The 24,635-nt window shown below is 44.2% G+C and overlaps 1 protein-coding gene across 3 annotated transcripts in view; it reads left to right on the top strand.

Moving 5' to 3' along the window:
- Window positions 1–24,635, top strand: part of plekhh3 (pleckstrin homology, MyTH4 and FERM domain containing H3) — a 31,664-nt gene that overhangs the window by 1,172 nt on the left and 5,857 nt on the right. For 2 of the 3 annotated variants that reach the window (XM_031867707.1, XM_031867706.1), the window contains exons 2-7: window positions 4,424–4,479; window positions 13,400–13,494; window positions 17,627–17,809; window positions 20,254–20,411; window positions 22,221–22,344; window positions 22,984–23,281. In XM_031867707.1, coding sequence (XP_031723567.1) covers window positions 4,424–4,479; window positions 13,400–13,494; window positions 17,627–17,809; window positions 20,254–20,411; window positions 22,221–22,344; window positions 22,984–23,281 — 914 coding nt within the window. The other variant, XM_031867708.1, reaches the window with a different exon arrangement.

The following is a 24,635-nucleotide window of genomic DNA, read 5'->3' as shown; positions in this document are numbered from 1 at the left end:
ATAAGACTGCGGCCTTGTCTTCTCTGTAATGTTAGTCATCTGATCAGGCACAGAGAGTTCAGCATTGTCCACCCACTTGTGAGGGGGCATTGTTGCCTTCAATTGAGGTAGGCTCTATCTGTATGACCTGACCCAATGTACAGAACTTTATGTACAGTCTCTTTGAAAAAATCCACCCTTTAAATATTTATTGGAGCTGTGTGCTTTTCCTCACATAAGACTCGCTCTTTATAAACAGAATGTTGGCGTTTTAATTTGCATTATGTGTTACATGCTGTCATGGGTCTATAGGTAGTCTGCACTGAAAGCAAGGCCTTGTAGATGAAAGTAATAGCAGCTGGGGCCATAACTTGCACAGCCTGCTTATCTCTTCACTGGCCCCCTTTGTCTGCTTGCAACCAACCAAAGTTTGACACCGCAGAGATTTGCATGAAAACTTTGGGAACAGATCCATTTTACGCAGTTATTGCCTCAACAGAAATCTAACCGTATACCAGCACCTGCCAGATAAGAGAAATATATGTTGCTCAGGTGTATCCAGAGAGGTGATGGTGTGTAGCACTCTTCTTCTTGGCAAACATCCCCGTCTTGGTCGTAATTGTACCATCTGCCTGGCAACTGGCGGTCAAAGGAACCAAACTGCGCTCCGTATTCCCGATCAATATGAGATCATAGTAACATGTGGAGATGCCTGATGGCCTTTTTAAAGTGAGACGCAGAGATCTCCCTTTCCTGTAACTTTGCTGGATACCTGATCCCGGATTAAAAATTCCACTTTTGCTCCATCTGCAAGCATCATGCTCCTCTAGGTGGCTTGGGTTTAACATTGGTTTATTGAACTAAGAGATTCTGAGGTTGATTGAGGGATGGCGTTCTGGCCCGCCTTTAGCATCTCTAGAAGATGAGTCCCATACGATGCTGCTGCATTTTAACGGTTATTCCTGAGGCCAGGTCAAAATTTCTGGACTGGTTTAATTTCTTTCTCTGTCATTGTTGGCGTTGCTTATGTATGACGGTGTAAAACTGACTCGTGTGAAGCTCATAAGGCTTCTCTGTCTTTAGAGCGGCTCTGGCCCACAGTGGTGTTGCATCACTGATTAGTGTTGGTTCTATTGATACGATTGCTCGTAAATATTCATAAATATGAAATTGAATTAAAAAGCTATAAAATAATAGTCTGCCTGTGTTAATGTGATTGATGTATTTCCCTTTGAGGAACAGTCTGTTAGTAATCTATCACGAGGTTAGCCCCGTTCAGTTTATCAGATTACTTCTCAATGATCCACTTTATTGATTTATTGTTTGCCTAGTAACCAAAGTAAACTGCACTTTTGGATCACCAAGTCTTTTATGTGTGTTTTAAGTCCACCCAGGTGTTCTTAAGTTATTGATTATTCATTCCCTGATGCGTACAGGCAATCAATCCACTTCCTCGAATACTGTTTCCTTGTGATCTGTGTCACTGTGTCATGCTGGGTGTTGTAATTATATGTCAATAGTTCACGCTGAGCCAATAATTAAAACCACAGCTGAACCATTCTAAGCAAAGCCAATATCAGCTCTTAACACAACTCAATTTGTTACACACCTCACAGCCCCGCCCCTCAAAATATATACGTATCCAACTGATACTGTTTGGCTTTCCATGGTGGCAACGGAGGAGGTGGGGCGTAGGGTTGAAGTTGGTCTACAATGAGTCCCAGGGAAAGCCCCTCAAGGCTACGTCCCATCGTTTAACCAGAGAGCTTCATTTCTGAAGCCAAACTTTCAGAGAGCAGGTCAGACCGCCCTGGGTGTGTGTGTGTGTGTGTGTGTGTGTGTGTGTGTGTGTGTGTGTGTGTGTGTGTGTCTTTTGGGCTTCATAACATTGAAATACCCCATTTAGTAGACCTCTTTCCAGCTCCTGCCAGGGTTGACCACAGTAACCCACAGGTCTGGTGGAGTCTCCCTCACTCAAGACATCCAAAACCTTTTACCACCATCTCCTGCGTTGTTTTCCAACAAGCTGCCAGAGAATGCCAGAGAATGCCAGAGAATGCCACGATGCGTAGCATCCACAGCACCCAAGCCATAGATGACACCTTGTTCTTTGCCAGGACTCTTTCTCACTGAGGTTGGAACCATGAGTCAGTGCTGACGTTTGTGTAGGCTTGGCCCTCAAGAGCACAGGGCCGTGTCAGAACCATTTCACTGCGTGTTTACAGTCCTCATTCAAAGAAACTGCTCTCTAACAGCTGCCCAAACAGTCAAACTGATCTGAATGCCTCCAGTGTTGGGACAGCAAGGAACTCATTTTAGGACAGGACGTCCGTCATTCTCTCTTCTTTCCATGTTTCCACTGAAACTTTATTCAGTTCTCATCCAACGTTAAGTCACGTTAACCAATAAACGACCACCGCCTGAGTGTTGAGGCCTGCACAGCTGTAAGTGTGGGCATGAGTGCTGCACTGCATCCTGTTTCTTGGAACAAATGGGCACAGTCCGGCCTTTTTGGAGCGGGTCCTGTTAAACGCCGCTACTGCCCTCTGTCTTCAGAGGTGTCACGGTACGCTGGGTTATATTTGGTTTCCGTTTGCGTCTCTGCCTCACCACCTCCAGGCCACACATCTGGTCTTCAGGCCGACACTGGCTGAGCCCAAGCATTTCCTCCCGGTTACTCAGCCTCTCAGGAGAGCTGAAGGGGGAGAGAGAGAGGGAGAGAGAGAGAGTAGATGGGGGTGGGGGCGAGCGAGAGCGGAAGTCTGCCTCGGAACAAACACATCACGGCATCTTTCCCTCTTTCCCTCCATGCTCTGCTCTAGTCTGGAGTGATTCATCCCCTTCCCGTCCAAAGGGAAAGCTTTTGCCAGGGCTCTGCATCACACGCTATCCTCGTTCCACAGCCCATTAACTCCATTGGAAAGCTATTTTTCTTTAAATCGGCACGTTTTGTGGAGACTTATTCGAAATATTCTAACTTGATCTCTCTGACCCATTAGTTTATTGATCCTCTGATTAGTTTATATACCACGTTGCAGTCGTCGATGTGATTATTATTGATTTGTAGTTTTCAGTCATGGCTGCTTGTCTGAATGTTCTTCTCTGGGGCTGTAGGCTTGGTTAAATCGTTTATGGTTAAGGGAGCGTTACCATGAACACTCTCTTCCATTCACAAGGCGCTTTCTGACGCTCTTCAGTTATTCTTGCCTGCCTGGTTTGACATTTACAGTAGACTACCTCACCCTAAGTTAAACATTAGTCAAATCTCATTCCATCTGCCTTATAAATACAACACAGACTCCATACTAGCCTTTACATTTGCAGTTCATGTTTTCTTTGATATTTGTGAGCAATCCGAAAAGAAGCAGTGGACTTTGTCTGCAGGGCAAGGGCTATACTTAGGCTGGTTTGCCCAGTAGTAAAGTGTGGTGTGTGTGAACTGTAAGGGGCCCAGAGCTGACCTGGATAGAGTTTCAGGTATAGGCCAACACCCCTGTGCTGGGCTGGGGCAGACACAGGAGCTGGCTCAAGGCTGTGGCTCACAGAGACAACAAGTCAGGACACACAGTGCTGCCCTGCACACCAGGGATTCTGTCCAAATTGCACACAGCAAGCTCTGATGTTTGATGGTGTTTTCCAAGGTCAGGTTTGGGAATCCAGGGGCCTGAGCGCCGCGAAACACCCTTTCCTGTCCTCTGCCTAACAGGGGAGCCTTTGAATGAAAAGTCAATTGTTCCACGGCATGAAATTAGATTTTTACATGTCTGCCAGTGACAGCCCCCATTTGTAGTCTGCAGAAGCGCTAAACCCAGTTTCCTTACAAATCTGACGCCCAAGAAAGAGGGAATGCGATTTGATACGAGCAGCTGGCTTACAGTCGAGATCAAGTCTCGTAATATGTTTCAGACGTGTGGCTGTGTTCATCAGATAATTAACATTAATACACCATCATTTTTACCCCGCAAAGTGCTGTTTTTATACAATCCAGGGGCTGTTTTTCTTTCCTGCTTGTTTACGTGGATAGAAAAGATGAAGGCAACAGTTCCTGTTCGGAGTGCAATCTCAAAGACTAGGGTTATTTTTAGGTTCACAACCTTCTCAGAGGAATGACTTGACTGAATAAAAAGCCTTTTGGGATTTGCTGGTCGGGGTTATTACACAAATGATTCCTCTGTTCCCCACTCCTCCATTAAATGAGCCTGTTTTTGAATGCCATAATTCTCCCCACCAGCTCACCCCTTGCAAGTGAAAGCCAAGCATTGCAGGAACAGAGCAGCTATGTGCTGAGACTGCCAGGAACGGCTGCACGCTCTACTGTAGCATGGCCCCTGAAGGCAAACTATTGAGGGATCACTCCAACCTGTTGACTAGCTCTAAGGACAGACATGCTGTTCGTGTTGCATTATCGTGTATTTACCCTATTCTCTCTCTCTTCTGTTGACAGAGTCCAGCTGAAGTGACTGTTTCTCAACCAACTCTCACAGCCAATGGAACAAACGGGTAAGGAGAAAAAGAAACTGATTTTTTTTAACCTGAATTTTAGGAAGTAATGGTTCCTCATTTTGCTCGTATACTTCCTCTGAGTGCCGGGGAGTTCTGTATCACCTGGCAGGCACATGTGTAAGTACAGGCTAATCACTTGATTTTTCACTTCATCTGCACTGTGTGTTTCCTCTCACGGGGCTCTCCTCATGCCACATGTGCCTCACCACAAATCCACCGCCAAGCTCGCGTGTGTGCACACAATACAAGCGTTTGCAGACTCGCATGTATATTGACATTATATATTGTCATTTTGAGCTTGCTCGGATGACGTTTCCCAGCCGCAGTGGTGCTTTGATTGCTTATGGATTATGCCGCTGTCGGTCTTCACTCGTTAACCTCTTGACTGTTTGATTTGCCATTCAAAGGTTGACTCGGCTGCTTGCGGGCCACATTGGCCAATCGTATGTCGATCTTCAACCTAGAACGTTGTGATCAATTATAGGTTAACTCTGTCCGGCTTCCAGATTCACATCAAATTCACAAATTCACTCACTTTGTTAGTTAGAAGTCTGTATACTCGAACTGCTTGTTACAAGGAACCACCATGCGTCTCGTCAATAATGAAATTCAAATGGTCATGTGGTTGACAAGTGGATGCTAGTGCCAATGAAGGGAGTAATTCATGGAGGGCTAGATCCAGACTATTAGTGAAGGGTCGTGATCTCAGACAGTGATGTAGCCAGGCTCTGCTCCACTCTGTCGCTGGCATCATGCCCTTATCGCCCCCCCCCCCCCCCCCCCCCCCCCCCCCCACACACACTTCCCTCATCTGCAATCTCTCCTGTACATCTGCCGACTCACAGGCAATGAGTCACAAAGCTCGACTTGTGAGACTGTCTCACACACACCAAATATGAATAGACAAGGGTCTGCAACAATACTCAGCAAGAGAAGAGCTGCATCAGGACGTGGGCAAGGGAGCAGAAGATGTGACGTTTTGTCGCTGTTTTACAGAACAGGAGTAGCTGTCTCTCGAGGCTTGAGGGAAAGAAGGAAGGGAAGAAGGGAGGCAGGCTTACGAACAGGGCAACTGAGTCCTACCTTAGCACCACTCCTAGAAGAGGTGTGACTCGGATGTGTGTCACCTCTACATTATAGTGGAGGTGGCCCCGGGCCACATGGCCTAATTAACTACTGGTTTTGAAGGGAGTGTGTTAAACGCCTGGCTGTAATTATCACACTGAGTGCAGAGATTAAAGAGTGTAATGCGTGGTCATTACCTGGCCGATGACTGGACACGCCCAGAAGTTCAGCTGCACGGAGGGAAAGCCAAGCTCTTACAAGTCGGGCATTGTGACGTAGCAAATGGTTCCATTATCCTTTCATCTATAGTCTCATGTAACAGACAGGGCAGCTCAACTATTAGTTTGAATAACGGCCCAGCTGTGATTGTGATGAATTGGAGGGATTTATGTTTGTCCTATACTAGACTGAGGTTAATATGGTAATGCTTGGAGAATTCATCGTGCTGCCAGCATGATGTGGTTAGGGATAGGAGATGGGCCAGCTTCTGAGTGGTCGGTTACAGACGCATGCGAGTGTGAGGCATTTCAGGGCTCACCCAGAATACCTAGTTATAATTGAGTATCAACAATGTATTTTGTATACATGTATGCTCACATTGTGTCACGTTCAATTTTGAACCTTACCATAATTTGTCTGTGTTATGCATTTTTAGGCTTCTAAGAGGATTTGTATAACACAAACATAGCTACAGGGCACATGCACAGGCAACTCTATTCATTATTTGTCCTCATAAAATAAGAGTTATTACACATAGACGCATGCTATCAAAACATATTGATGTCATTAAAAAAGAAAAGTGACACAGAGCATGCCAGTGTACATTTTCAGTAACAAGGTGGAAAGTTTTGTCCATTTTTCTTTTTAAATATGTGCTTTTACAAGATATACTTTTATTATTGTGATAACTGACGATGGACTCCATTAGCTTCGAGAGATTGGACTTGGCTTTAATAACTAACCTGACATGGTTCTGCAGGTATGCATTCTGTCATTTGTGAATCCAGAAACTGCAACGTGAAGTTTGAAATGAGCCAAATTAAATGATTGGACGGGATCAGATATATATATATATTTTTTTTTTTTGTCAGGGCATTTGAATTTTTGATCGTTGTCGGGTTGTAAAAGAGAATTTCAACAAATATAAGAAAAAATGTTTTTGAAAAAGATTACCAAGCCTTACTGTAGACACAGATCTGGAAAGGTTGGAAAACCCGGTTTTCAAATGATAATATTAGTTTGGCCTATGTTAGGAGTAATAGATATGTTGTGTGTTTGCTCTGACCAGTCGCAGGCAGCTTACGGAGGGTGTGACCCCTTTAAATTTTTCACTCTTTGTTTCATTGCAGCCATTTGCTAAAATCAAAAAAGTTCATTTTATTTCTCATTAATGTACACTCAGCACCCCATCTTGACAGAAAAAACAGAAATGTAGAAATTTTTGCAAATGTATTAAAAAAGAAAAACTGAAATATCACATGGTCATAAGTATTCAGACCCTTTGCTCAGTATTGAGTAGAAGCACCCTTTTGAGCTAGTACAGCCATGAGCCTTCTTGGGAATGATGCAACAAGTTTTTCACACCTGGATTTGGGGATCCTCTGCCATTCTTCCTTGCAGATCCTCTCCAGTTCCGTCAGGTTGGATGGTGAACGTTGGTGGACAGCCATTTTCAGGTCTCTCCAGAGATGCTCAATTGGGTTTAGGTCAGGGCTCTGGCTGGGCCAGTCAAGAATGGTCACAGAGTTGTTCCGAAGCCACTCCTTTGTTATTTTAGCTGTGTGCTTAGGGTCATTGTCTTGTTGGAAGGTGAACCTTCGGCCCAGTCTGAGGTCCAGAGCACTCTGGAAGAGGTTTTTGTTCCAGGATATCTCTGTACTTGGCCGCATTCATCTTTCCTTCAATTGCAACCAGTCGTCCTGTCCCTGCAGCTGAAAAACACCCCCATAGCATGATGCTGCCACCACCATGTTTCACTGTTGAGATTGTATTGGGCAGGTGATGAGCAGTGCCTGGTTTTCTCCACACATACCGCTTAGAATTAACGCCAAAAAGTTCAATCTTGGTCTCGTCAGACCAGAGAATCTTATTTCTCATAGTCTGGGAGTCCTTCCTGTGTTTTTTGGCAAACTCTATGCGGGCTTTCATATGTCTTGCACTGAGGAGAGGCTTCCGTCGGGCCACTCTACCATAAAGCCCCGACTGGTGGAGGGCTGCAGTGATAGTTGACTTTGTGGAACTGTCTCCCATCTCCCTACTGCATCTCTGGAGCTCAGCCACAGTGATCTTTGGGTTCTTCTTTACCTCTCTCACCAAGGCTCTTCTTCCACGATTGCTCAGTTTGGCTGGACAGCCAGGTCTAGGAAGAGTTCTGGTCGTCCCAAACTTCTTCCATTTAAGGATTATGGAGGCCACTGTGCTCTTAGGAACCTTGAGTGCTGCAGAAATTCTTTTGTAAACTTGGCCAGATCTGTGCCTTGCCACAATTCTGTCTCTGAGCTCCTTGGGCAGTTCCTTCGACCTCATGATTCTCATTTGCTCTGACATGCACTGTGAGCTGTAAGGTCTTATATAGACAGGTGTGTGCCTTTCCTAATCAAGTCCAATCAGTTTAATTAAACACAGCTGGACTCCAATGAAGGAGTAGAACCATCTCAAGGAGGATCAGAAGAAATGGACAGCATGTGAGTTAAATATGAGTGTCACAGCAAAGGGTCTGAATACTTATGACCATGTGATATTTCAGTTTTTCTTTTTTAATAAATTTGCAAAAATTTCTACATTTCTGTTTTTTTCTGTCAAGATGGGGTGCTGAGTGTACATTAATGAGAAATAAAATGAACTTTTTTGATTTTAGCAAATGGCTGCAATGAAACAAAGAGTGAACAATTTAAAGGGGTCTGAATACTTTCCGTACCCACTGTATCTCTGCAGGCGGGGGGCACATGGTCTCAGTCTGTCTCTCAGTCAGCACAAAGTCCCAAGCAGCATGCTCCCTCCTGCTGTGCTCACACTCAAATCTGTCTTACATCATCGCTTTTTTTTCAATCCCTGACAAGCTTTCCTGACTCTTAAGTTCCTTCTCATGTCGTAGCTGCCGGGGCAAAGAACAGAGCACTAACTGTACCAGAAGGAACGCCAACACTTGAGAACTTCTCCATCTCCCTGTCTCACCATTTGCTCAGTCCTCTTTCACATTAGCCCCCCGTCTGCTTTGACATTTTTATACGGGCTTTTTTTTTTTTTTTTTTGGTGTTGCTACCAGGCTGCAATGTTTGAAAGAGACCAATGTTTCAGAATATATTTCACGTGTGTGAATTTATGTGTGTGTGCGAGAGAGAGAGTGTGAGCATGCACGAACCATGTGGATGTTTGCATGAAAAGCTTGGTAGTGGGCCCCTGGTACTGGCCTGTCTGAGTGTCTATCGGCCTGTCTGTCCACCATCCAGTCATCACAAACTGGCCGTGTTTACAACACTATAGCAAATATAGAAAGTTTGAATTCACCAAGTCACACCATCAGAGTGACTTCATGCTAAGAAGTCACTTACTCTCAATCATAAAATGTCTTGCTGATCAACACTCTCTCCTTCAGTCACAAACTCAGACTTCCTGTCACAGACACGCCCCCCCCTCCTCCTTTTTTCAAAACATTACTTTTCTTCCCTCTCCCCTCTGCCTAGTCCAGAGTTTCTTGGCAGTGGTCTTGAGTAAACAGCGTATTTTTAGCTGGGAGGTCATATAGGCCCAGTCTTAATCACCCACATTCCCATTTTCCCACCAGCCCAGCTTCAGCCAGAGGCCCATTGAATGTGGGGGTGGGGTGGGGTGGGGGGGGATCAAGACTTAAGAGGAATAGATTTCAAAGAGGAACTGGTTATTTAGTGATACAGTATGACCCACTGTATTTTTATGAAGGTCGTCTCATATAGTGTTATTTATCCTCAGTGCTTTTTTTCGGACGTCTAATAAACTGCGTTGATATATGTCATTTGTGCACAGTTATTATGAGCCTGGACATCAACAGGGTTTGCTGTCCAGGCTCATCAATCCCTGTTGAGGTTTGACGTCATTTGTTTCGAATGCCTTTTGGACCAAAACATTTCATCCATCACATAAATCTCAAAGTATTTCAGTGACACGTCCACACACAAGGGTCACTTTTGCAACTGTGCGTGTTCTTGTGGTCACAAGGACCCACTTTGTGTGCCGGAACATGTCTCCACTGTTTTCCACTGCGGTCATCCAAGCCCGAGAGCAAGGACACAACTTCTCTGACTTTAATTAGCGTCTCGGCATTTTGATTAGACCCCAGACTGAAATCAATTACTCATCGCTCCAGCATCCACCATCGGACAGGCACTCGCTCGCAAACTAATCAACTCGTTGTGCTGCTCACACTTGGGGTGGATTTAAGTGTGTCACCACCATTGTCACCATGAAAGGGATGCAGACAATATGCTCATCAGCTGCGATGACCTGATTACAATATGTACAGTAGGAACAGTCCAGATGCTGTTAATTTTGAGTCTGTAGCTTAAAAATGCTGCATTCAATGTCATAAGAATGGGAAGAACAGGAAAACATCCCATTGTGTGTTTACATATGGTTACCCCATTGTTAGCATTAGCTGCTTTTGTGCATTTGCTTCTTCCACTTTCTTAAATGTGAAGATTCTAACTGAATATCTTTGGGCGTTGGACTGTTGGTCACACAAAACAAAGCTAAGGGAAATCCAAGCTGGCATTTTTCACTATTTTCTGAAAGAGTTGCAAGGGAGTTGCCGCCCTAGTTGAATCAGTTGTATTAGTGTTATTGTAACTGTCTGCTATGAAGGCTTAGCAGACATTTTGCCAACGGTTTGTTTACAGTACTATAGTTCTTATCAACAAGGGGGAGATATTGTTCATGTCGGATATCTCCGATTTGGAATTACGTACTTAGGCTGGTGTGAACAGTTTTGCAATTGTATTTCAACAAACATAGCATAAGCGAGCAGAGCACTAAGATATTTTTGATAATTGAAAATTCTGCTTTCAACAATTAAACAAAGCTTACTGCCTAACTTGACAGCCGCACTGGTGCTTATACCTGTTGTAGCTCTTGTTAGGACTGTGTGGGCGTGTACAGACTGTATTTGACTGACTTCTCCACTATTCTACTGTTGATTTTGTCGCACCTGTTAGGGCGGGACAACGTACACCTTTATCACTCTTTTAAGTACTTGGGATTTGGTGACCTCATGTATTTTATTAGTCACTTTGGCAGATCAATATTACTTAATAGTTTTATTGGGATAGCATGACAATGTTGTACCTACTATCAACATGCAGCATGCTTGACAATGAGTGATTAAGGTTTGCAAAAGAGAAAAGAGGAACTTATTCCAGCAATACCTGAAGCTACTGTATACAACAGTGGGCCATTGATGATGGCTCTTCCGCCACATATCAGACAATAAAAAAGGGCCTCATTTGCTTTGCACCATACAGTCTCTCACTTCTATAAAGCGGCTGTAGGACATTTACGCTTGCACAACTGCACAGGATGTAAATGTACGAGTCACTTTTATTTGGTTTTACTTTTTGGAAATATTCCTTTCTTCTTTTCTGGCTCTTCTTTTCATGACTTATCCCTCTCTCTCTGTTTCTTCCTCTCTCTGAGAGAGCTCTATTCTCCGTGCTGTCTAATCCCCATGTCAAATTGTTTCCTGCACTCCACAGGAAGTTGCCCACTAAAGGCCCCACCGTCACGGCCTTTGCTGGGGCTTCTGGGAATGTGGGGGCGGTAGCATGGGAGGCTGGTGGGTGGGGGGGGGCTGCTGAGTGGAGGTGGATGTTTTAGGGCTGCTGGACAGCTGTGGAGATCCAAAGGCCCCCACATCAACATTAGGCTGGTTCTGAGCACAATGATCAAACTGGCTCTGCTCAGGCAGCATTGTATTGAAGGTCAGGCTAGTTCATGCTGCTAAAGGTCAAAATCTGTATTTCATTCCCTCCTCCTTCTGTACGTGGCCTAAAAGAAGCACTGAAGCTGGGGGCAGGCTAGTTAAGGTCTGTTCAGGGGAATGGCAAAAGCCTATAATTCTTAGAAATCTGCACACATGAGAGCCAAGTTTCATTTCTCAAAGAATATTCCCCCAGGATGCATAGCCATGTGTACCACATGACCTCTTCAATAAACTGTAAATTTGGAAGTCACCTCTTTATTTTCTGTAAGACTGCTGGTTTAAACTTTTCTAAATCAAAAAAAGCCGTGTGCTATTAGTGTATGCTTCATTGCTAAAATGATTGTTTTTTTTATTACTCTTGACATTTTGGATGCAAGCCCATCCCAGACAATAGCAATAATCCAAGGAACATAAACACCTGCACAGCAGGCTATATTCTCCACTCGAGGCATAGTTTTTCTATAGATCAAGTTCCTCTCTCATTTCGGCTACGTTTAGATTTTCTCTGCGTGTACATCTCCGTTATGTAGCAGGTTTTTTTTTTAACAATCTCAAATAAGAGACGTCGTCACATATCTGTGTTTATTTGAATGCCTATTAGTGGGGTGTGTTGATGCAGGGTCGGAGGTCCCCATAGGCTGCTGCTGCTGCAGGCGAGCCGGCTTAGTTATACTGCCTTACTGAGTATAATGTGACACCCTGAACCAGTTCACATTCACATACAGAAAACCTGGCCCACAATATCGAGTTTCACCGTGTCTGAACATTGGCCTAAATTTGGAACCGATGCCAATCGGTTAGGATCTACAACAGCAAATACACTTAATACATTGCATGCATTCAAGCATAAGCACTGTGTAATGTCACAGAGGTCAACATGATAAACCATAGTATAGACGGGATCAGGTCAGCGCACACAGTGAAAGGAAATGGCTTCTGCATGTCATGTCAGCAGAGCCAAAAAAAGATAAGGCTATATTTGGACTCATTGATTATTGCTGGCTTCCGTGAGGAGGAACCTTCCGGAATTATCGGATCAATAAGGATGTAAATCAGCTGGCGAAGGAGTAGGTAACAGGAGGCGAAATGTCCCTGGGAGGGAGGGCTTGATTCATTTCCTAAGCAATGATCTCAGCAGGACAGGAAGGAAGGAAGGAAGGAGGGGTTTGTCACTTGTACCTCACATGCTAATTAGATGCAGGAAATGGAGAAAATTAACGAGCAGTCAGATAAATAAAGGAAGAGAGATAAAACCTACAAACACTCTAATAGACTTTACATGGGCCTTGGCCTGAGATAAGAGTCTGAATCAGTCCACAGCCTTGCCTGACCAGATGTTGAAGCATCATTGTACATGGAGGTAGCTGCAGATGTTAGTGAGGCACTAAACGGAGAAAGAAAGGACAGCGGTTCAACAGATTTACAGATCTTTTTGATGTTTCTGGTTTTTAACTATCCAAGGCTGTGACCTCTTGAACCTTCCTCTGACCGGTGAGAGCTGGCTGGCTGGGAGTCAGGCCAGCGTCGCTCTGTCACGTTTATTTTCAGTCGCTCTCTCTGCGCGGCGGCCAAAGTGATAAAAGAGAGACGAGCTGTCCACAGCGGCGTGGTATGCATCAGTGTGTGTTTGTGTGCTCGCGTGCTGCTCGAGAGGGAAACTGGGAGAACGCTGGAGGACAGATATTCATGGAACTTCTTCCAGTCCCCCCTGTGTGACCCCCCCACCTAAGAGTATCAGAGAGGCTTGTAGTTGGCACAGTGTCACATGGGGGGTGGGGGGTTCACAGCCAACTGTGTGTCTCCGAGCCAATTAGCTATCCAATGGGAGGGAGTAGTCAGGGGAAGACTTTAGTTGGGAGGGAAGCAGAGTTATTTACATTCTCTTTCTACTCCTCTCCACAGGCACACTGTCTCAGGGGTGTCTGCAGAGATGAAGAGTCTGATCATCGAGAAGAATAAGATGGGCCTGGAGGAAGAGCCTGAACTGCTAGTCAAAGGTGAGTCACATTGACACCACCATTACTCTGGTCTTCCATCGCCTGAACACATCTGCCTGCCATGTTCAGTTGTGGGGAGACATACAGCTGAAACAATAAGTGGATTAATCAGTCAATTGACAGAAAATCTTGATTAGCAATTAACTATTCTTGCAAAAATGCTAATCATTCAGTGGTGCCAGCTTCTTAAATGCTATATATATCTATATATATATATATATAGATATATATATATCTATATATATATCTATTCTTTATACACTTTACAGACTAAACATTTAAGACTATTACCTTATCCCTCAGTTAATAAATGAGGTCCTTGCAGGGCCTGTTTGTGTACATTAATTATAGTATATATTTCATTACCCTAATAATCTCCTAATAAGTACTGTTATTGCTACGTGCCGGGCTGTCGCCCTGAAGACGGCTCCTCTCCGACCACATGTGGCACAGCTGCTCCCACTCTCCCCTCGTCCCTCTGTGTCTTCATGAAGGGAATGCTACTGGCATCAGGAGCGCCATCTTGGGTGTCTGTCTGGTGCTTTTGAGGAATGATCTCATAGGATATTTCTGTGTGAATTTATTCTTTTTTTTTTTCTTGGCCTGCTTCTGAAAGGCAGCAGTAAAATGCCAGCAGTTGGATAAGTTACGTCCTGTTTGGGATGGCGTTAGTCAGATTGCCTAATTCTGACAGCAGTTACTATGCGCTCATGGCTAGTGCCCCTCCCTCACTGCTGTCCCCTCTCTGTCCCCGTCTCACTCTTTGAGGAGAATAGTTTCCCTCCAAAAAGAAGTGGACAGCTATTTTCCATGGGTCATTGACTACAGTGTCACTTGGGATTCAGCCTTCAACTGACCACAATATTACAGCCACCACAACATCTCAGGGCATTAGATAATCCCTCTCTTTTCTGTGCACAAGGATACGTTTTCAACAGTTCCTCCATTAAAGTTTTCTTTTTTTTCAGCAGGACATCCTGAGGCTACATAGGGGTTAATAGGACCCAGTATCTAAAATAGGCCACAAACATTGCAGATGTGGACCAATGATGGTAGGATGAGTTGTAAAAGCCATGGAGTGCTTCCAGGAAAAGATGCTTAAGAAGACAACGGTTTATTGACATACCCTTGATGATCAACAGTTAAAATAAGCTGCTTGTTTTACGAGGCAGAGATTCTCATGCTCTGATCCAAAAGGGGAAGCAAAGTTTAGTCAACAGTTTCTTGTACAAAACAAATGAAAGTTCAGGTCCAATTTATAATTCATAATATGTTAAAGGCAAATGTTAAATTCCAATATATCATTTTATAAAGATCCAGCTGACAACATTAGCAGACATAATAATGTTTGGTTGTCACCACTATTAATGTAAAAACTTTGACAGGGTAAGGTAAAGGTACATACTGTACATACAAGGTAAAGGTACATACTGTACATACAAGGTAAAGGTACAGTACATACTGTCTGAAATTCTGTCTGATTTTAAACTGTATTTACAAAACCTTAAAACAAGCTAAAGTTATGGGTTTTGGTTCAGGGGCTGACCTGAAAGTTTAGAGTTTAAAGAGGAACATGTTTGCCTGAAGTGAAATAGTTACTTTGATGTTGCTAAATAAGTCATCAGTGAAACGCCTGCATACATATATATGCATGTGGCTTTGCACATTGTTCACATTTTAGAATTGAACTTTGAAGTGAGGTGACTTTTTATTTTTGCGATGTTTATATTTCATTAGAATGTCATATAAAAATGAATGGAACAAGCATTCAGTACTCGGAGTGTGACAGGAGGTTTGCAGTAAAGAGATTGTTTGCACAATCTGTGTTTGAGGGGGCAGGGCATTTGGGGTCAGGGGTCACAAATGAAACAAATTAAATGTGAGCCGTGGCCCGCAGGGGAGACATTAGCCGGCCACAGAGATGGGATCCAGATGGGAGACCATGGGAGAGAGGTGTACAGGGGACTGTGCTCCTCGCTCCCTCTTTCTTTTTTTTTTTTTTGGCTTTCCTTATCGCACTGTTTAAAGTTTCCAAAAAAGAGCAGCATCTGTTGGACGTCCCATGTCTGTGACAGAGGCGTCAAGGTAGCAGGCATGTCCGTCTCTCCATGTCTCTCCCCCAGTCAGCTTGTCTGCCTCCCCCGTCATACATCCAGTCTGTCAACAAGCTCAGCCCAACTTACCTCATGGTTTTTATTTATCCCTTTCACGGTGGGTTTTGATGCTTTGCCCCTCTGATGTGGTGATAAATACCTTCAGGGGTTTTGCTTTAGGCTATATTGGGTTGGTTCAAACTTTCCACTTATATCATATAGAAGCATTCTTAAACAGGAAACGTAGCCTGAGAGGCTGAGCCTTTTATTTTTTATTTTGGAGTAGCAGTGAGGCAATGGAGGATTTGCACTGCCCGGGAAAACCTATTTGAGGCAAGGATGAAAACAGGAAGAGAAGAGAAATGGGGGAGATGAAAGTACATAAGAAGTAAGTGAGAGCAGAGGAAAGAAAGAAGCAGACGAAGTGAGCGCCGTCTGACAGGTGGCGCACAGCTTGCTAACCACACAGAGGAAGCTGTGACGCTGGCAGTGGCGTAATTGTCGTTTTCACAGGGTAGGAAGCTGAATGTACATTGCCTAATTGTTTCTCAAATATGCATCCACGAACTATATTAACACACATTTAGCCACCCAACAAATGGCATACTGTCAGTGTATAGCAGTGCCCTGCCCCTGCAGATAGTCCCTCTCTGCCTGCTTATGCCCTCTGCCAGCCTCTCCCCTCGCCCTCTGGATGAACTGTGACCCCGTACCAGTTCAATCCTCCTCTCTCTTGTTTCTCTCCGGACAGCATCTGGACAGAGCTCTTCCAAACTAGTTTATTTATCTGCTCAGAGATTACATATTTATTAGGAACGATTTGCACACATAGCTGAGGGGGGGGGGGTAAGAAGTTCACTGCTGTCGAGCAGTGAATCTGGGCTGTTGCAGTCTTTCCAAACCCTCAGGACTTTGGGAACACAACAGTCTTGCATATTGGAGCCAGGCCTGGCAAGACCAATGGGCATGCCTGTGAGCTGGCTGAAGGCATGTCTGGTTTACTCTCTTTGTCTCTCTCTCTCTGTCACACTGTTCCAGTACATCTCTCTCTCTCTCTCTCTCTCTCTCCCTCTCTCTCTCTCCTTTTCTCACTCTGTCAACCTCTAAAGTGGTAATTATGTTGGCTGCATGCAGGCTTTAATGCCTATGCCATTAGCTGGCTGTATTTTTATCCCCTAGTATTTACCCCAACAAGGCACTCTCATACAGACTGCTGAAAACGTTATGGCCAATTACATGCCTTGGGGATTATTCTTAGTGAAGACATGGTGTGGCAGTACTGGTTTAGCAGCTCCATGACTAGCCCACCTACCACCCAGACCTTTCAAGGGAAATGCTTGTCCTGGTGTGCAGTTAATGTGTACATAAGGCTTTGTCTGAGGGCATAGTAGAGGGCGTGCCAGAAGTATGGGTTAAAGGTGCTATATTTGAAATTCAGAGCATTACTATGGAAGCAAACGACTATTTGCTATGTGAAGATATAGTGGAGTAATGTCTACCTGAGCAGAGATTGAAGTTGCTCTCTCTGTGTGAGTCATTTTGCGGTCACTGCTGGGAAAATGGGAAAAGACACTCAAAGCAGGTGGAAATAAATGCAATAAGTTGCTGTAACTTTGGCTTTATTTTGTTACTTTACATTCTTAATTTAACTATATTTCTCACAGTAACATTTGGTAAAAAGTATTTTAAGTGATGCAGCCATATAGAGCTGCAAGTTAGTTGATTAATCTGCCAGTTATTTTGTCGATTAGTTGTTTTCTCTACAAAAGATCATAAAACAGTGAAAAACGGCCATCACGATGTCCAATGTCTAGAGCCCAAGGTTCAAATATCTAAATAAGGTATTGTATCTAACAGTCCAGAACACAAAAATATTTCACTATAATCTATGGCAAGAATTTGAAACCATCATACGTTTGACATTTTGGTTTTGACATTTACTCAAACTATGAATCTAATGATCAAAAAACATGCCACTGTGTTATTTCATTGTGGAAGTTGACTTGTCAATATGATACATGTGTGTATCTTATTTATAGGGTGGCTGTTGCGAGAGGTGCGAGGAAACTGGATCAAGCAGCGTCGGCACTGGTTTGCGCTGAGCCAGGACTCCCTCGACTACTACAGCGGACCAGAGAAAGGAGCCCGCAGACTGGGCACGCTGGTCCTCACCAGCCTCTGCTCTGTCATCTGGCCAGACAAGCAGACGTACAAGCAAACAGGTGAGGAGCACTCAGGTCGGGCTGATGCATAGCTGACTCACGCTCATGTATGGTTGTAGAGTCCAGTAGGACCTGTGTTAATGCGTTGTAGTGATCATAGACATTTCTTTAAATTGTCCAGGTTTTTGTTTTTTTTCTTTTATATGTAAGCGACTTCATGTGGTTCCCTTTCCCTTAACCATGAGTGCTGTATTTGTGAGTAAGTTTGGGAAGCCCCAGCTGTGTTTGGTCCAAGATGTGGCTCAAGGTTGGTCTAGAAACCTCACATCTGAGTAATCCCCGGGGCTTCCCCCTTCCCTTTCTGGGATGAAAGAGACATAGAGAATATAGAGGAAACGATTTTCTGTGCGGGAAGAGACACAGGGATGACTTGACTTTTTTCAAAGCTGTATTACTCAAACACGTTGTCCTCTCTCTACGTTTGTCTGCCTGCCCATCAATGCCGATTTCCCCAAACCGCTTAAACTGTAAAAACCATTGTATGAACCGAAACCCAAACACAGTTTTTACTAACTGAATATGCCAGGGGACTTTTCTGGACAGAAGTCCAGAAAAGTCCCCAATAGTGGTTTTGTCACAAGCACGATTAGGAATAACTTTATGTTCCTCCTAAATTACTGAGAAAGTTGCATGAGGCATTTACTTCCTCTGTGTATTTTCAGGTTCTTACCATAAATTAGTAGTTCCCCTTAAGGCAGGGTTGTCAAACTCATTTTCACTCCGGGCCACATCAGCATCATGGTTTCCCTCAAAGGGCCGGTTGTAACTGTAAGACTGTATAACTGTAACTACTCCTAACATATTGTTAAATAACTGTCTCTGCTTTTGATTATTGTTTATTCAAGTGTAAAAATATTGTACATGCAGTTATATAAATGTAAAATGATATTTAAGCACATTTCTGTTATTATAACATAAATCATTTTAATTTAGGTTTAAGAAACCCACATTACTCTATCAAAGATCAAACTTTTAAAGAAAATAACAAATACAAATATCATCAAACACAAGTTATTACATTAACTTTGTTCAAAGCTATTTTTGTCACCTCTCTGCATCACTAATGTCCCTCCCTGCCGTCGTCCCGTGCATGGCAGCTACATCCAAGAGCTCCTCACTGACAGTCAGGTCTGCCTTGAGCCTCTTACAAACATTGACAGATGATGTATCTCGTCTCTTAGCCAGCTGTGTTGTTAGATTGCTGCTAGTTCATGAACTCGGTCTGCGATGGTGTTTCTTCACAAACTGACATTTGTAAAAGTCTGTATCTGGTCGGAGCACACCTGCTCACAGACCTTTAGCATGCACTGGGCTGTAGCTTTTGTAAATATATTCTGCTGTGATTGCAGTATGCCTTTTAATTCTTGGACAATTTTATGTTTTTCTTGGAGGCTAAATTTAGCTCCGTGTTTGGTGTCAAAATGCCGACGTGAATTGTATCTTTCATCACCGACACGCATCATAACACAGAAGACAGACCCGTTTTTCCCCCTGAAGCACAGACATTTATTCGCTTTCCCATCTTAAATTACATCTTCTTCCCTCTGCATCAATTTTTCTCTTCGTGGACATTTTGGGATTATTTGTCGATCTTTTTCAACTCAATCACTTGTTGGAAAACCGCTTTACGGTCTGTTCCCTCTCCTTTCCACCTCAGTGATAGTTTTCATGTCGGTACACAGACAACATGCTATCTCATAATTTCAACTTTCTATCTCATAATTTCGACCATGGGGATATTTTTATTTTCAAGTCCAACTTAAATTTTTTTTTCCAATTTTTAGCTGGTGGATTCGCGGGCCACATAAAATGACGTGGCGGGCGGGATTCGGCCCGCGGGCCTTGAGTTTGACACTTGTGCCTTAAGGGTTCTATCTCTGGCATGATTGAAATTGTACCGAGTTAGTTTCAGCGCACCAAACAGGTTCATAGTTGGTAATGGCAATATCACCATATTATAATCTCAGTTGTCAAACCTCTTAATTTGAGGTTTGTACCTCAAATTAAGAACTTAAACAAAGATGCGTGTGGTGCCAAGTCACGTAGCAGGAAAGGCTGATAACAGCCGTGGGCTGCCAGGGTTGCATCTAATACTTCCTCTGCACAAGGAGGAAGTGCGTCTTTTTCACTTTTTGTCCAACAAGAGCATCACTGAGGAGTGTGACACTTGTGTTCTCGCTCATCGATGGAATATCTGATTTTGTTTGGTGATGGCATGGTCTGAGGTTCCTCTCAGGCTGACCTTTGGTCCTCAATGAAACCGAGAGAGGAAGTGAGGGAAGAGGGATTCACACCAGATATCCGGGGTGTCCCATGCAGACACAATTTCACTGTTCTCTTCCCCATTTACTTAACATTTTCGGATGAAGTGCAAGGTTGAATTTCAAGTGGCAATCATATAAAATGTCTCTGTTTTTGTGTGTGTGCATCCGCGTTTCTTCCAGGCCACTGGAGCATCACAGTTTATGGGCGGAAGCACTGCTACAGGCTGTACACCAAGCACTTCAACGAGGCTGTGCACTGGGCATGTGCCATCCAGAAGATCATTGATACCAAAGCACCAGTGGAAACACCAACACAGCTCCTGATTCGAGACGTCGAGGTGGGCCACGCAACACACACACACACACACACACAAAAAAAACATACACATACAGTTGCTGTTGCTTCTCCCTCTGTTCTGTCACCATGGAAGCCACACGGCCTCATTAGCCCTGAAGTCCAAAGTTTCCCCTGCTTGCCTTTTCTCTTTTGAATGATCTCATCTTAATTCCACCACACCGGGACAGGATGTAAGAACAGACCTGAACCAGAGAGAGGTCATTTCAAGATAAAGTTAGTTCCGCTTGTTTGGGTGCTCAGAACAGTTTGATTAGTGGGATTTGAGAAGGATGCGTTTTTTGCTTTACCTTCTCACATGGAAGGAGAGTGAAGTGCATTTAGACCAGCGGTTGCTAGAGAACACAGCATGCTGGAATCTTATTGAGCACACGGATGACTGGACTTGTAGCCCCTGAGGAGAAGAGAGGGCAGTTTTGACATGAGGAGGTTGGAGGAGGGCTTGGCGTGAAGCAGAAGGGACAGATAAGCGGTCCTTTGCCTGGCCTCCTGTCTCAGTAATCTCCCAACGAGAGTCTCTAATCTCAAAGAAAGTGGTTAATCTGCTTGCCTCCGTCTGCCCCTGTGTGCTTTGCCAGGAAGGGGCCAAGTTGGTAATTTGGTGGGCCTGCTTTTAAAGTGCACCTCATTCATTGTTTTGCTTTTCCCCACCTGAAGTCTCGTCATCGGTCTCTCAGTCTGTTGCGTTCTTACTCCCTCACCTTGACACAAAGGCACACTTTCTCTAAAAGGCGAGGTATATTTCCCCTCTTTGAGTGTGAGATTAGAACTGCTGCAAAAGAAAATCAAAGAGAGAATGAACAGGAGAGGCTTTGTGTGAACAGGACTGCTCTCTTATCTTTTTAAAATATAGATTCATGTTCCAACCACAGACACAAGGGAGAGCAGGGATTGCAGTGTTAGCCTTAAACCTTCAGCCTGAGGCCATGTGTGAAAGAGAGAGAAATGGAGAAGAACTGCCCTGTCGTGAATCTCACACCATATTTAAGAGGCAAAGGACAAACAAAGTGTGAAATTATAAGCCTACCTAAAATGTCTGTTGTAAATATCCCTCACTGTCAAACTACTGCATGTGTCAGGAGAAGACTAAAGGGTCTAAGGGCCTAAACATGTACGTACAGTGTAAGTATTTCATCTGTGATGTTGTGCTGTATCCAGCTACACAAGATCTACAGGGCAGCATCTCATTCTCACATTTCAAACAGACAAGCCTGTCACTATTGTGCACCAAACACTTCAGAAGAATGTGTCAACTTTACCCCACTAAGAAGGGGGGGGGGGGGGGAAGCAGGCTTGTCTTGTAGCCAGAGAGAAAGGGCGGCTGGTTTGAGGGTGTGCAGAGACATAAGAGATCCAGAGCATTGGCAACGTTACTAATGAGCAACAGGTGCTCGAGGGCAGTAAGCATGGAGGCCATCTGTACTGCTGGAAGGCATCTATCCACATAGGCAACGAAGGACACAAACACACACACTGAACTCATTGACACCAGCAGATAAAATATAACGTGTCAGTCGTGCTGGTGCGGTTTGCTGGATCATCACCTGACATTCATGCTGCTTTGAAAGTTGCCAGAGCTGAATTGTGACCCTGGTCAAATCGACCCCAGTCACCCCGGACAGACAGACAGACACACACACACATGCTCAATCACCCGCTCACTGACTTGCTTCCAGGTTGGCTGCAGGCATATTGAGTGCAGATGAAAGTTTTTTTTTTTTGTTTTGTTTTTTTTACTGTGTCTATTGATGTTATCGTCACATTTTGTTTTTTTTTTACTTGTGTGCTTTAGGAGAATAAGTTCAACCCCGAGGTAGTGGAGCACATCTACCAGCACAATCCCATCTTGAAGTACACCCAGTGTCCCCTGTACGCTCCTCTGCTGCCCTTCCCTTACGGCAGCCTGGAGCACACATGTAAGTAGCTAACATATACCCATCAGGTATTATCATGGCTAGCATGTCTGAAGTTGCACTAGTGTTGTCAAAAATGATTGAAGTATTGATACATATCAGTACTTCATTTTTTTTTAAATTATTTTTACTTTTAAGGGCAAATAAGTGCAATTCAAGTGGGTTTAGATCTCAGAGGGGATGGTTGAGTCTTCCTTGACGCTGTTGTAAGACTAAATGAACAGTTATTTATGCTATCTAGCTGAAACGGGCCACTCAAGCCTGTGTGTATATCCAGTTAGCAACCCTTTTCTGTAACTACCGTTCAAGGCTTTTATTGCCATTTGAAAATATGTTTAATAACTGTTCTGTTTGAGTTGCCCAGAGGCAGCTTTTAGCACAATGCAATGCAGGACCTTTCTGCTTTCTGCTTGGCTGTTTCAGTAAAACAAGTGCAAACAGGGGCACACCACAAAACACAAAGATAAAAAACCCACATTTACTACTATGTAATACAATATTATATTATGTAATATATTATAGCTTAAACATTTGCTGCAACTTAATGTTGACACAACAAAATATTTAAAAAAAGGAAAAATGAAGGAAAGAAAAATCCAATCAGAGTATAAGACAATGTTGCACTGCTTCTCTTCTCTCCAGACCACAGTGGGAAAGGCTACGGCTCGGTGCGTGAGGAGGCCGTGAAGCTCTTCAACTGCCTGCAGCAGCTGGAGTCGGCACGGGAGCCGGTTCCCATCATCCAGGGCGTGCTGCAGACCTGCCTGGACCTGCGGCCTCTCCGCGACGAGGTCTACTGCCAGCTAGTGAAGCAGACCAGCTACACTCCTGCCCCGCACACTGCCGCACACCTCCGCTACTGGCAGCTTCTCACCTGCATGAGCTGCACCTTCCTGCCTGGGCTCACTGTGCTCAAGTACCTGCGATTCCACCTCAAGAGGTGAGATACTAAAAGGCATCCTCGAATTTTGAGGAGGTAATACAGTTGACGTTAATGTTTGTAAGTATTGCAATCAATAACTGGCTACAGCTTATGTCTTCAGTTTTTGTAAGAGAGAGTTTTAGGTTGGATTTTGCATAGATGAATCCTGGGGAAAGCTGGTTACATCATCTCCTACTTGTAATTAAAAATGGAAAATGTTCTTGTTTTTGCTGGCTCTGATTTACCCCAATGGGAAACATGACTTGTTGAAGGAGACAGGTGGAAAAACACTACAGTGAATCCTTCAGTTCAAAGAAATAGAAACGTCAGTTGGAATATTGCGGTGTTTTTTTTGTTTTTTTATATTAATGAAAATGATTTTGCATGATCGTGATCCAAGTCAAGTTGTAGCAACACGATGCAATCCCAGTCCCATGAGAATACTCCATCAGCCCAGGAATCAGCTGTTAGTTATGAGGAGGAACAGGTTGAATGCTGGGTAAACCAGTAAGCGTGTAGTAGCAGGGATAACACGGGGTCTAGACGGTGGACAAAAAGCAGGCGCCAGCACCACAGACCACCAGTTTAGATATAGTAGCGTGATATGCCTTCACATTGTTAGCGTGTTCCAGACAGATCCAGTGTGTTAGGGCTGGATTTACAGGTCTGGCTTAGCCCCTCTGTCATGCATGCTAATCTAAGTTATTAACGGTGCTAATCTCACGCTTACGTCTTACGCCATACCATCAAACCACTAAAATGTTCTATCTATATGTCTGTAATGGGTATCGCCCTCTAGCTAATATAACGGTTGCATGCGATGGCGATTCATAATGACACCGTGGAACTCGCTGTCTTGTGTGTTTTGATGCGTATTGCCATCGTTCTCACGCACTCTCTCGCTCTGTGGATCTGTGCTGAGGCTGCAGCTGGGCAGAACTAAGACTGGAGCTGGGAAGTGAGCCCAGAAAACCCCTCCTCCACTCCCCCAGACCCTTGAGAAAACCCCCCCAGGGAATGTCTGCTGTCAGAGAGAACTGGCCAGAAGAAAGAAAGCGGAGGAGGGGGCAAGAAAGGAGGAAAGAGCAGAGAGGGGTGAAGACGGGAGGGTATAGGAAGGATCACGCAGGCCCAGTGGAACATTCCTAATTGTGTTTCAGCAGGGTAAATCCCACCCTGTGGGCATATAGTTATGAGAGAGCGGGACATTGGAGGGAATGATGTCTGGCAGAATGTTTGAGGCGCTCTTGCTCCCCTCTCTCTCTCCTCCGTTTTGTGTTTTTTGAGACGGTCGTAGTATGATTGTTTCCTTCCTATTTTCCCTTTGTTTACACAGGGCTGAGCTCATAACTCCGTCAGGTCGTATTTAACG

The sequence above is a fragment of the Anarrhichthys ocellatus genome, unplaced genomic scaffold, assembly GCF_004355925.1.
Source record: "Anarrhichthys ocellatus isolate YVR2014 unplaced genomic scaffold, GSC_Weel_1.0 scaffold40, whole genome shotgun sequence".
NCBI classification, from domain to species: Eukaryota; Metazoa; Chordata; class Actinopteri; order Perciformes; family Anarhichadidae; genus Anarrhichthys; species Anarrhichthys ocellatus.
The sequence above is the reverse complement of the archived record's forward strand: the minus strand, read 5'-3'. Positions and strand labels throughout refer to the sequence as shown.